Raw genomic sequence first — 13,596 nt, 5'->3', positions numbered from 1 at the left:
CCGTAAGAAAATAGACCAATCACACTTGATTATTCTTCAAGCGCGAGGAGAATAATCGACTGTGATTCGTCTATTTTATTACAACCTTACGATTACTAAAACTTTGTTACGTGCAATGGCCTTAACTCATTGTAAACCCGGCCTTCGAGTCATGGAGATAGAATTAATTGTTTATGCCTTCTTCTTTCAAACTTTTTTATTTTATCGTCTTGACTGCGCTTCTCTGAAGCTTGCGCCCGGTGCGAGGGCACCTAGTTACGGCTCTGTTTATAACGTATTAGCGCGGATTATAGCATGTTACGTGTAAACGGAGAAAGTTTTAGTTTCTTTTTAATTACTCAGACACAATATTCAAAATCGGGATATAAGACGTCTTATATCCCGATTTTGGACATTGTGTTGCCTTAAAGACACTGTGTTGTCTGGGTATATTTTTTTTATAAAGTTTTATTCCAAATACCATTAGTTGAGAAGTATATCTGGAACTTCTCGTACAGAGTCAATTGCGAGACTCGTCCCGGTGAGGTATTTGTTAAACGCGCGCCACGGCAATCGGGTGATAATTAATCATGCACCCATTTTCGCGTATTATTGTACGTCGTCCGTTCTCGCGGCTCTCATATAGGACAGCGTTTGAAAACCGAGTTCGCCGCTCGCAGTGAACGAAGAGAGGAGAGTGAGAAAGAGAAAGAGAGAGAGAGAGAGAGAGAGAGAGAGAGGGCGGGGACCAAAATAGCATCGTCCTTTACGGTCGCGACACGGCCGACCCTCGACCCTTTTGAATTCTCGTTAAGCGTCGGCATTCGCGGAAGTTCCTAAACGAGCAAGATCATCGATCTTTCCCGAGGGTGCACGCCATTATCCTCGCGAACTTTGCGGCCGTAATTCCGCAGGATAACGTCTCAAATGCCGACCGATATATAGGGCGATAATAACTCATTCCGCCCGCTTCTTCTTTCGATCCTTTCGAGGCATCGGCAATTTCGCGCGGATATTAAGACGGCGAATGAGATTAACGAAGTATAATGTGTCAAATTATTCAGCCGAGAGAGACTGACCTTTTTCGCCCAGAAACTCGGTTGCAGGATGCGCATCGCTCTTGGCATCGCTAGTATAATTCATTACAGTAATCGCATCTCGCGCGTAAAAAGAAGGAAATTGAATTTCGCATTTCTAGATGAATAATTTTACAATTATTTAGACGGAAGTATATTAGAGGGAGGATGGAAGTTTTATCAGGATTTTAATTAATTCAGAAGAGATCTTATCGTTTTTTTTTTTTTTTAGAAAAAATAAGACGATTTTGTATTTATTAATACGAGTATTAATACAAGTAGCGATAATTTTTAATTGTGTCAATGCGGACGCGCACGCCGCCCGACACGTTGCCTCACGAATGATCGATTCTGTTATTTCGATTGACTTCGTGCTCCCGCGACGGCGGGGATTGAATTACCAGTGCTGAATGTGCTTTCGGTGCCACTTTGTTACGACGTCCGACAGATGGCTCGTCGCAGTGGCTTGTTGGCGACGTGCACACGTGCGTCCGCATGGTCCTCATCTGGACCCCCCACCCTTTCCGCCTATCAACCCCCTCGAATCCCACCAGTGACGTCGGTGACGTCAAGACGCATTGCGACATATCGCGCTCTGCCCCGTTTCGCGCTCCCTTTCGTCTTTGCGCGCCAAAGGCGCGCTTTTTAGCTCGCACTTGAACCTGCCTCGCGTTCAGCCGAAAAACGATTCGATGAATGGCCATTGTATGCACAGACCGTCATATGGATTGTTTTAGCAGACAATTTGATTAAGTTCTCCTGTATCTGTACGAAATCAATTGTTTATTATTGGGGGAAAAAGATGTATATATATATGTTATACATATAATTTTTATTATTTTCTATAAGAATAAAATAGAATATAACCAGATAACACAATGTCCACAATTGGGACAAGAATAAAATTATTCTATGAGAATAAAGAAACTAAAATGTAAGGCAAAATGTAAGCGTAAAATAACTTGACAACGTCAACAACTTTTTTAATTTTATCTCACTGATGCTAATGTGCTTATATTTCTTTGTTGCAGGTAAGTGCAGAGCTACTAAATCTTATTCGTACATTAAGGGTGAGTTGCATCTTTTTTAACTGTTGATAGCGTAAATTTTTCGAAATTCTCTCATAATTTTTCTACATACGAACAAGTTTACATAGAAACTTTTTGACGAGCGGTAGAATTTGTACGATTGATCTATTACACCAGATATGCTATTTGCTATATCTTTGTCACGTGTGACAAACGTCGCTTACAAAGATTTGAATTTAAGAGATCATTTAGTATTTAGTGGTTTAATGTGAGAACTATACACGTTTGAGAAATCACGTATTGTTCGGATAAACATAATAGAAAGTATCAGCACACGCGGGGAGAGCTTTTACCACCTCGAACTACGATCGATCGCGCGCCGACTGCATCCGGCTAACGTCATCATCGCCGTACACGTGACCAAATTCTAAGTTTCCTGCTCTCTGGTGGAAATTGCGGCGGCAATTTCATGCTTACGCGTGCGTACCGCCCAGTGGCTTGGCTCGCAGTCTGCATTGCGCCAGTGCGTAAAGCGGACGGTTGATCTCTATTATCGATGAGCGTCGAGATGGCATTCCAGCCGACACGGAGCATTAGTTACAGCATTAGTTAGATTTGCATTTGTGTTATAGGTGGTGTTACATTACATTTACATTGTTGAATGCAAAATTACAATATAGATGTAATGTACTGATGCTTTGTGTCAACTGGGACTTTTTTTCATCAATCTTTCGCGATTCAGCCTCTCTGAGTGGAACAAGTCAATCATTTAATCCTGCTAAGCTAACAGTCAATATGAAGTTCGTTACTGAAATTTAGTTTTCTTTGATAGCACGTGACACAATCCCATTCACTTGAATTTCGACAGGAATATAATTTCGTCTCTATTTTCATCTTGCGCTTCTAATAATTCACCGTGTAAACTACTAGTTTAGGCCATATAGGCTAGTTGATGAGTGAGAGATCAAGCGGAAAAGCTGCAGAATTATGCAAATCAGGATATTTGAAAGCTGACGCGTAGGGTCTATATTCGTTTCAATTAGTTCGGAATTTATCGCGTTAGGAATGCATAGAACGTGTTGGACTTCGGAAAGCTGCGCATAACTGCACGATTAACTCTCAATTGATCGCGCCAAGAGGTGAAATGACCCGCGCCAATTGCGCCTGATGCATCGTATCTTATATTACCTGTGAATGATATGCTCTTACTCGGAAATTTCGCAAACATGTCGTAGAAACGATCCATTTCATGTCCGCTAGTGGCGATAGTTTTTATAAACGTTGGCAGATAAAGGTTTCCCGAGATGAGGTCGTGAGATGTCGGGAGATATTTATAGCGAAGAGATGATGTCGTTCGAATACTTTTCTAACCCTGCAACTTCTGGCGAACGGCCTAACGTTGTTTAGCCGTTCCCAGGCCAGACATTTTACCTTCGTTTCCAAAATACACTGACTGGCTGCCACTCCGCCCACCATAACACACCGAGCGTCGGAAACGCGTTTCAGGGACTTAGAGTGATCTACAAATATCTCTATCAATGAGCATCGTACAATTAGATTTTGAATTAATTTTATACATATCAATTAGTTACGCTTTAAAAAATTCTTCGTCTATGAATTAAAATATTTTCTTGTAGCACAAGATAAACGGGCTAAATTAAAATCTCTTGATTTATTATTTCCATGTTAGGTCTGTTGACCTAATTGAACACGTGAGTTCATTTTCGCGAAAGAAATTTGCGATCAAACTTCTTCTTCTTTGAAGTGTTCCGTGATACCCGTGATGTTATGGCATCCGGAACTTATATGCCTCTGGCGCGATCTACGGATATTGTAGGTCAAGAAAGGGAAAATAGTCCGAGGAAGTTCGGAGAAGTTCAAAGCGCGGTGGTTAAAAGTCACAAGGCACGACATTTATATAAAATCGATAACTTAAATCGTATTTATAGAATCGATACAATTTAATGAAAGTTGCAACTTTTACTACGGCTTCGCTACTGCATTTACGATGCGATATTTTCAATGAATCACGTATCAGTAATTTCGTTAAAGAAGAGTCAATATTTTTCAAGTGGCCGATAACCGAGTGTTTCTCGATTGCCTTAGGTTCAGTTAGCAATATCACCCAAGTTTCCTGCGCCTCGTCCCTCTTGATAGATCGATTCCGCTGTAAATCAAATTAATTAAACCTCATCGCGATCTGGCGCACGAAAGCACGACGCGACGGTCGACTCTTGTAATTCGGGAGATCCCGTTTGGTGGCCTGGTCCAGTGTCACTCGGAGTAAATTAAGGACGGAAGATATAGATAGAAATAGACGAACGGAGTGGGGAAAACGAGAGCACGAGATGAATGACAAAATCGCGAAACTTTATAAATGAGTCGCGATCAATTGAAGATTGTACTCGAAGGCAGCACTGATTTCGCTTAAGTGTACTTCATAATTGAAATATTACTTTTGCAAATAATTCCTGAATATACAGCAGTTTCTAAGAGATAAGCAAAGTTAAAAAAAATTGTTTTTTATTCTAATAATATAATTACCGATAGGTGATTCACATTCAGCTGAATGTACATACGGCCAGACGTCGATTTGGAAACGTAACTAAGGCTCGCGGTGTATTTTTAACATCGAGATACTCTGTCTGTGAAAGTGTCTCCACTAGTAGACTGCTTTTTGGAGAGCGTAATGCTTTAGTATCATTGCTCGATGGCAGAGGCCTCGATCTATGCACGTGGCAAAAGGCGATCGATTAAAAAATTTGTTCTACGCGGGGAAAATCGATCGAATGCGGCCGAATTTAATTTATAACGGATATTTAACGTGTTAAAAGTGTGAATAATTCAGTGAAATTTGCACCATGATTCGTGAGAATTCGATAGCTGTGCGTGCACGAAATGTGAAGTTTCGACTTTTGATCGATCGACGTAATTGATCGATTTTTTTTTTGGTCAATCTATATGTGCGATTTGAGGTAGTTGACGATGAATATTTGGTGTGTGTGTAAGAAATCGTGACGTGATGGTTCACGTCGAGTGGGTTGTCGCCAGGCTCTCGTAATCCAAAAGCGTTTAAAGATTAGAGCATTCACGATGCACGCTGGTATGAGAAGCACATTTCTCGGGATGAGGATGTTCCCGCGCCGGAAACGGAAATCGCCCGAGCGTGGGAAAAGGTAATGATTATGTGATGCGAGTACCAATTATCCGTTTGGCTCGCAGAGTACTTGTTTCTATGCACCGAGTAATTGAAGTAGATCGTATTTCATGGAAGAGAACTGGTCGACAAATAGGATCCGTTTTGGGCGCAAATTTCTACTTGCGAAGTATTATCTGATATGCAAGACAATTGCTTTTATATTAATTAGCGGTAAAATTATCGTAGGTTTTATGCTGTATATTTCATTAAGTAAATTAAGATTTGAAACATTTTCTGGGAAAGGTTTATTGCGACAATGGTATGTAATGAAATCATTTGGGAAGTAGTGAAGAAAATTAAGTCATTTTGTTGATAATTGATATGCAACATTGAGTCTTTCATTAAAAAATCTTGAACTTTGTTATAAATGTTCTCAAAAACTAACCGATGAAAAAAAATTTAAAAAAATTTATATGCTGACGTTATTAATAAAAGAACTTATTTTTTAAATTTTATGCAATTTTAATATATTTTTGATTCTCCTTAAAATCTATTTAAATAACGTTAAAATCGAACATTTGATGAGCTTGTTTCTAGGAAGCTCATGCCATCTGACGCAAGCTCTTGGAAGTCGATAAGCAAGCAGTCAAAAGCTCTTTGTCTAGGAGTACATTGATTGATAGCATCCAAATACTAATACTTTTTTATTCGGCATCGATTATTTTTTGCATAGACTGATTTATTTATAGCTTTGGTAACAATAGGCATGAGTGATAGCGAGTGAAACTGTAACTGTGAATCAGAATCGATATTCATAGATTACGATACTGTATAAATAAAAGTCTCGTTTTCTTACCAATTTGACTATTCTATTTCGGTCGCATTCATCTTTATACCGTAAGCGAAAAGACACTTCTTTAATATATATTTATCTCGCAGTAATTTAAAAATTAAAAAAAGAAGCAGAGGACAATAGGCACAAAGATTATATTAAAATATTTATAAATCTAATGATAACAAAAGTGATGCGTAAAGCAAAAGATACAGACAGTGATTGAAAATAGTGACGAACTATAGTCAATCCACGAATGTAAAAAGGATTATGATGCGCGAAAAAGCAATCAACGACTAGGAAGAAGAAAAATTTGGAAATATCGAGCACGACCTATTTTTCGAGAATTTATCTAACATAGTTTCCCGACGATTTCTACATGTCGAGGGAAAAGGGCCGACAGCGTAAATAATTCGGTTAATACCGGCAGCGGAATTAAATTAGGCTTTGTTATAAACAAATCTTAGGTGTATTTGTGTTCATTATATGTCATGTCGAAATAGATGAAAGAAGCATATTTAGAGCTCTTTTCAGCAGGATATTATACGTGAATTTATTCAACATCGTATATGCCACGACAAGATTTGATAATTTGAGCTTAAATGTGTTTATTCCGAAGTCCATTATTGATCCGCCAAGAGAGATCTAGAATCGCCGACTTGGTTGCGAAACGTGCGTTGTGGTCAACTGTGATGGGGGCTGTCCCATAAACCGTCAGCCCTCTCGCAGAGTTTCAAAGCGTCCTCTTAGACCTCTTATATGTCAGCGATGGTTTATAATGTACCGACTTAACTCCCGCGAGTAGGTTGAAAGCCACTCTCGACGATAATCATTGTTGTACGCTCAAGAGACCGTGGCCCCCTTTTCAGATTGTACGATGCGAAATGCTTGAAAATGCGCTTATCTAGAGACTGTAGAAAATGTATGATATAAAATCCTATAAAATATAACAAAAGAAAATTGTGGGAACTTTAAGTGTTTCGAGATGCTTGCTACATTCGAAATTAATAATACTTTTAAGTGTACCTTTAATTATCCATATAATATATTTAATAATTTAAATTAAAAAGTAAATGGTGTTTTTTTTGAAAATTATTAAAGAATGGACGATCCTAGATATCTATATTAGCCACTTTATGTGCAAAGTGACTCGATTACGTTATTACATGGCTTATTGAACTGCCACAAATCGAAGACGAATGCATTATCTCATCGCCGGTGGTACCGGCGCGTTCCAATTCCTAGCCGATACCGAGTCCGGGTTACGTTGCTGACAAGAGCGTTCCGCGATACGACGCGACGCGACGCGGCACCGGCGTGACACGAATACATATGTACGCGGAGAGACCGCGGTAGCGAAGGTAGAAAGGAAGCGAACGGCCGACCGGCTGACCAACCACAGATACCGCCTTCAGCGGTGGTTGCTTGCCATAAGTCGTGCAGGTCATGCACAACGGGTCAGGAGAGAGAAAGTCAGTCATACCGACGCCGTGCTACCATTCGCGTCAGTGATTGGTCGAGCTTGCGAAAAGCTCCTTCTCGAGGATACCAAAACCCCGTCGCGCTCGTCCACGCAAAATATATACGTACGGCAGGCGAAACTGACTTAGACGAAGGGCCGAGAAACTCGCGGGAGAGAGCTTGTGGATGCTGCATACGTGGTATCTTCATCTAGATTTCTCCGTCACGTGACGACGGGTGGGTAGAGGGAATGATTGGTGTGAGAGTATAAAAAGCTTGCTTGAAACGGCTCTTTTGGTCTGAGTGGCTAGTTCGTTTTGGTAGCTGTGTGCCGTCTTTAGATGGCACGAGCGAGTGTATCTGAAGAAGGGAAAGAGGTGGAGAAGGTCCAAGTATAAAAGGCGAAAAAAAAAATAGAAAGAAAAGTTTTCTTTTTAGGAAGATACATAAAATAAGATTTGATTGTATGAACAGCTGATTCAAGTTCGATTGTTTATAAATGGCACCGAGCAGGTACGTGTATGAGATGGGATAGACGATAGCTAAAATTCACTTTTGTCACGAAGGAATCCACTTTTCATTTCATTGAGCAGTTAATAATATTTCAAAGCTTGTAACATTTAAGAGGCCCTCTTGATCGATTATTTGCTTCTGCTTGAGTTTTTGGTCAAGTCAGTCGCGTTTATCGGAATACATCAAAGAGTCTTTGTGGAGCTTGCTCTCATCAATTCGGGAGAGAGAGAGAGAGAGAGAGAAGCACTCTATATGAAAATACTTCTTCGTTGTTTTTATCCTGAGTAGAATAGAGCAATTCTTAACTTTGAGCAAACTATAAACAACTCGCACCAGGAGACTTAGCGGTGTAAAACCATGAAATTGACGAAACCTAATCGTCCTAGTTGTGCAAAGTTAGTGAGAACAGTTTATCTTTTTAAATCGTACTATGACCGCAACGATCGAAGATTGAGTTACGAGTTCCACTTACAAACTACAGTCAACGCGGATGACTTTGTACTACTGAGTGTTATCTGTGGATCTACTTCTTACGCTCTATTTTTTGAGAACAGTTTAAATGTTTAATCTTATTTCAAGTTTTAGAGTTTACCTTTGCACTGCAGATCGCGTGTAACTTTTACATTTTACAAATATTTTCGAAATTTAGATTTCCAATTAGTAGATGAAATCTACATAAGTATTTTATTTAAGTATATAATTAAATCTCTTTTTTTTAATTGTTGGTTTATTTTTATGTAGACCATACATATGTGCCATTTTGTATCATCAAGTTAATTTTAAAAAATTGTTGACCGTCTTTTAAGTCATTGTACATTTACAATCTCATATTAACTCATTCATCTGATTTTACATCCAGAAATCAATTAGACTTCTTATATTACGAATATCATTCGCGCGTTGGCTTAGTTTTCAAACTCCATAAAGTTGAGAACTTGTACTAATATTGTGTTACACTTTTTTTCAAAACAATTCCGCTTTATTTCTACACACCTTTGGTGTGGGACGCACGATTGCCTGGAATCGTCGCGTACGTCTTTGAATCGGGGTTAGCGTGCCAGGTGAACCTCATTTTCTGGTATTGACCAGACGGCCGTGGTGCTTTGCGGCACCGCCATCTTGTAACTGTCGGCGGAAGCGTTCTAGCAATTATTTTCCTTGTGGTAGATCAGGAATACTTCGGCGAGAAAAATATTTTTTTTTCTGTTTCATTAGTTCGCAATTTTTATCGCGTTGCTGACGAGGTGATATGTCTGTTGATCGTTGAGTGAGTATTCTCAGCGCGAAAGGGAGAGCCAAAGTGCATTTCGATCCCCCAACGGAAAAGATTGAATACCGCGAAGGTCTAGTACGATTTCATAGATTAAACGCATTTATCTTCCGTGATCAAATACAGTGGTCACAGGCGAACTTGGGCGGAATAGATTGGCTGATCGCCAACTCGATCAGCGGGCTAAGTTCGACCACGTGTTTTACTCTCGTTGTTACAAGCTTGCCAACCATCGATCGTCTCATTCCGCTTTTTCCATCGCTCTTGATTCGTTCCATAATTGAGCGTTTTATTTTCATTGTCATGTTCACGTGTTTAATCAGCTGGTGTTGTTCTGCAAGTTTACACTTGATAATTAAGTGGAATATTTTCAAGATGATAGTGGGCACAGAAAGTAATTGATTGTTATGAATCATCATCGATTGCATTGTTTTGTATTTTAATTGGAAATATTTCCTCTTGTAGGGAAAAAGAATTCAAATTTTTTCAAATTAATATTCAGCTGTTGTATTGATTTAATTTGAAATTTCGATCGCGGTACGAACGTTCAAAATTATTTCTCTCCACTTCAGTATTCGCATAATTCAACTTCAATGACCCTATTGTACTCTCCTTGAAACCGGAAAACAGAATAGTTGGCAGAGGAATACCTTCCAATTTCTTTATTGGCATTTCTGTTATTTCAAATTTTTATTTATTTACGGAAAAATATCTGATTGAATTAATCGGACGTTTGGTGAGAAATGAACGAACCAGATTTTTCCAATTAATGCAACCAGAATTTCAGTTATGCAACCAGAATTTCTATTAACTTAACCAGATTCTGATAGATTCAGCCAGTATTTTCTGGTGGAAAATGAACGAACCAGATTTGTTTTTAGTGCAAAAGTTCAAAACAATAAGGTACTAATTTAAAGTACTTGGAATAAAATACCGATTTTTCATCTCAGAATGCATTCTGCCTGGAATTTCTATTAGTCGCAGGAAGTTTAATATTATTCAAGTGGGAGGAAAAAAGCAAGAAAAAATGAGGCAGAAATAAAAAGCTGTTTACGAATGGAGTAATTATTCGTGCGTGGCTGCGGAAGGGTAGTTATCAGATCGGCGTGTCGGTTTCCTCGCGCGCCCTCCGCCGACTAATCGGGGTTATCCCACTGCCCCTGTTCCAACAGTGTTTCACTACCCCTTCCACGATCCTTCTTGACCGCCCTCGTGTACTTGTCGGTCCGCCTGAGTCTCGTGATCTGCAGTGCTGCCACCAATTGCTTCCTTCGAAAATCAGAAACGTCATGCGCGGGGGGATGTAGGGGGTGAGTTTACAGTGGCACGTTGCAATCGAAGATAGCGTGTTCACGCGAATGGATTCAATCGCCACGGTGTCTAGACTTCCCACGTTCACCACTAAGCCTTTCTCGTTAACCTCCTTATTAATTAATGTTCCAACTGCGTCATTCACGATCATGTCAATCGGTTTATGTAACGGCGGACTAGTTTATCGATGATCAAGCGTACTTTCAGCACACTTCGGTAGGTGAAGTCGCGGTCGTGATATAACGTCGGTGTATAACGAAATTTCTCTCCTTTCGATCAAATCGCGTCATCCCTATGTCGATGGCAGTACCGCGTCAGTCTCGCTTAGTTTTTCACGCCGATCAGCCTCCAACCCCTGTCACGCTCGATGCGCGGAAAACCCTCGCCGCCACCTCTTTCCCAATTTTTCGTATACTGTTGCATCGTGCTTCATACATAACGCCGCGGTGCTGCCATCGCGCGGCAGATGCGAGGGGGCGTGATCACACAGGGATGCGAGAGGATGCGAAGGGTGCATCGCATCGCGTTAAAGTGAGTCGGCGTGATCGCGGGACGGAAGTAGGATCGCGTCTCAGCATCAGTTGTCGCGCGCGCCACCCCTCCCGGTGGCGGTCATGTTAGGGCCACTCTCTTGATCAACCCGGTGCTTCCCTTCCCCTCGCTTCTTACCCCATGAACGCGCGTCTCTCAACGAGCACCACCCCTCCCGAAAATTGGATGAGTGGCGTGTGCGAGCCAGGGTGAAAGAGAGACCGACAGATCGAGTCAGTAGTGACGCGTGCATGAGGCCGGGCAAGCCGGCGTGCCGGGTTCCGTCCCGGCTACGCGGCGGCACTTCCTCGGGCCCTTCGTCGTCGTCATTCTCGCCGCGTTCGCAGAGACGCGTGCGACCGACCGGTGATCGTAGAATCGAGAGGTACAACAGGAGGCGCGAGTCGGAGTCGCCGAGACCGAGAGCGTGCTGCGGCAGGTGCGCGGAATCCGTCGGCAGGGGCAGTCACGGTGAGATCGGAGAGGTGGAGTCATCGCGGGCGGCGATCATCGCGGGTTTGAATGGGTGGGCCGGGCGCCGGTAGGGTTACCAGGCACGAGCTGAACGCGGTGCCCCAGAGCCACGTCGGTCACGGGGAACGTGTCCTTGGCGAGCCGCCAGCACCAGGCTGCCGTTGTCATCCTCCGGAGCGATCGTCCGGCAGCGCCGTCCGCCACTCCTCCGCCCAGCAGCAGCAGCAGCATCAGCAGCAGCTGCCACCCTCGCCGCCGCCGCTCATCTCGCTGCACCTCGGCACCGGCAACGGCACTGCCTGCGCCGTCATCAGCGGCAATAACAACCCCGCGATCACCATGAATCCGAGCGACGGTAAAGCCAAGAAGGCGGCCGCCATGTCCTCGCCGCCGAAACATCGCCGGGGCTTCGACCCCAACGACCCGGTGGAATTTCACCGCTATAATCGTCGCGTTAAGACGAAGCAGCGGTGAGTGCATTCACCTGTGATATCGATTGTTTCTCTTTCGATCCACTGGAAGGCTGACATTGACAACCGGCTGATATATTGTGCCTGGTCCCGAGTCCTTTCTCACATGTTTTGCCGATATGTATACATTTCCTTGATCCTTCTGATTACTCGCTGCAGTTAGCGGAATTTATTATCTTCGGTCTTTTCTTCTTTTGATATTCGTACGTGCCAGTAAGACAATTTTTGGAATTTTTCATTTCTTTAGAATTTATATACAATTAAATTCATTTTCTAGAATAATTTTCTATTTTATAACAATTCTCTTTATAAATGTTAACTTTTAAAATTTTTATTCTCTTAACTCTTCCGAATATATAATTAGACTATTTATTTACGTGTAAGTTACGTAAGGGAGATTGTGTTCCATTTGTCACCGATTATTCTTTCGGGAATGCTGGTTTAATCGAGAACCTGTCCACGTCGATGTGGAACAGTCGAATCCAATACCCTTCCGCTTCTCTTTCCGGGCGATCTATCGAATGTTCGTTGTTAGGTACCTGGAATGGGAACGCGGTATTCCCACGTCGAAATATTACAGGGAAATACGGTTATAAGCGCTCACTGTGACTCACGTGTTTTTCCAATGTCGATCCAATATCTCTTGTCGATCGATATCCGTGGTCATCCGTGCATATGTATCTCTTTTACTTTTGCTTCTGATGATTCATTAGATGAAATGAATGTCAGCCGTGTAACCAGTTCCGATAGAAAATTATAAGGACGCGATTGATCGCAGGAAATTGAAGCCATGAAACCCAAATTCCGTTTGCCTTTTCCCCATTTCCTCGTCATTTTTTTTTTGGCATTTCCGTTGCCCTTGTCACAGCTTCCATTGATGCCGAATGCACAATGTTCACAGAGGCTTTGTATGTCCCACATCGTGTGACCTTCGGCGACGGACACAGACCTCCCCGAGATCCCTCGACACATCCACCAGCACAAGGCATTATAAAACACACACAAGCTTGCGATGTTCGATGTTGGACCGCTTACTGACTGTACCCCCGCCGCTGCAACGCGACGAAAGTATGATCACGTGATAATAAAAAAAAAAAATGATACGTATTACCCTCCGAAAATAAATCCAGCGAAATCCTTTCCGAAGCACCTTTATATTATTAGCATGATAATATCGTATTAAGGAGCGATATAAGTAGTGGATCCAGTATGTGAAATATAGTATACGAATATGTAAAATAAGTGAACCGATGTACAGATAATATAGAAGCGACATATGAAATAATAGAGATCATATATAAAGTATGGGATATGCAAAATAATGCAATCGATTTATAGTATAGAGTTATAGAGCGGTAATACTGGGTGTCAACCTAACTTATACTGTCCCTTTTATCCATATATATGTTATTTGATTGATATATAAAAAAGGAGAAATACCTAAGTCAAATGTATATTTAACGGATAAAATATCGAGATAATGTGAAATTAATAAATTCTAAATCGCTCATC

The 13,596-nt window shown here is 41.6% G+C and overlaps 1 protein-coding gene and 2 long non-coding RNA genes across 23 annotated transcripts in view; 1 reads left to right on the top strand and 2 right to left on the bottom strand.

Annotated features, from left to right (window-relative positions):
- Window positions 1-13,596, top strand: part of Shaker (potassium voltage-gated channel protein Shaker) — a 117,774-nt gene that overhangs the window by 26,998 nt on the left and 77,180 nt on the right. The window contains exons 1-2 of one of the 11 annotated variants that reach the window (XM_071793149.1): window positions 7,617-7,752; window positions 11,488-12,084. The exons of 6 other annotated variants lie outside the window; for them this stretch is intronic. In XM_071793149.1, the coding sequence (XP_071649250.1) occupies window positions 11,663-12,084 (422 nt within the window). In that variant the 5' untranslated portion in view covers window positions 7,617-7,752; window positions 11,488-11,662. Of the gene's footprint in view, window positions 1-4,344; window positions 5,260-7,616; window positions 7,753-8,841; window positions 12,085-13,596 lie in introns of those variants that run through there. 4 more of the 11 variants (XM_071793157.1, XR_011734341.1, XM_071793150.1 and 1 more) reach the window with 4 other exon arrangements.
- The window catches only part of LOC139821815 (uncharacterized), a 63,967-nt gene that overhangs the window by 29,090 nt on the left and 21,281 nt on the right, over window positions 1-13,596 (bottom strand). The window lies entirely within an intron of this gene.
- On the bottom strand, window positions 6,589-7,376 carry LOC139821816 (uncharacterized). The gene is made up of 2 exons (XR_011734353.1): window positions 7,221-7,376; window positions 6,589-6,965 (listed from the first exon to the last, which is right to left on the bottom strand). It is a non-coding gene; the product is annotated as an uncharacterized lncRNA (long non-coding RNA).

The sequence above is a fragment of the Temnothorax longispinosus genome, chromosome 11, assembly GCF_030848805.1.
Source record: "Temnothorax longispinosus isolate EJ_2023e chromosome 11, Tlon_JGU_v1, whole genome shotgun sequence".
NCBI classification, from domain to species: Eukaryota; Metazoa; Arthropoda; class Insecta; order Hymenoptera; family Formicidae; genus Temnothorax; species Temnothorax longispinosus.
Note: the sequence above shows the minus strand (reverse complement) of the source record. Positions and strands in the feature narration are given on the sequence as shown.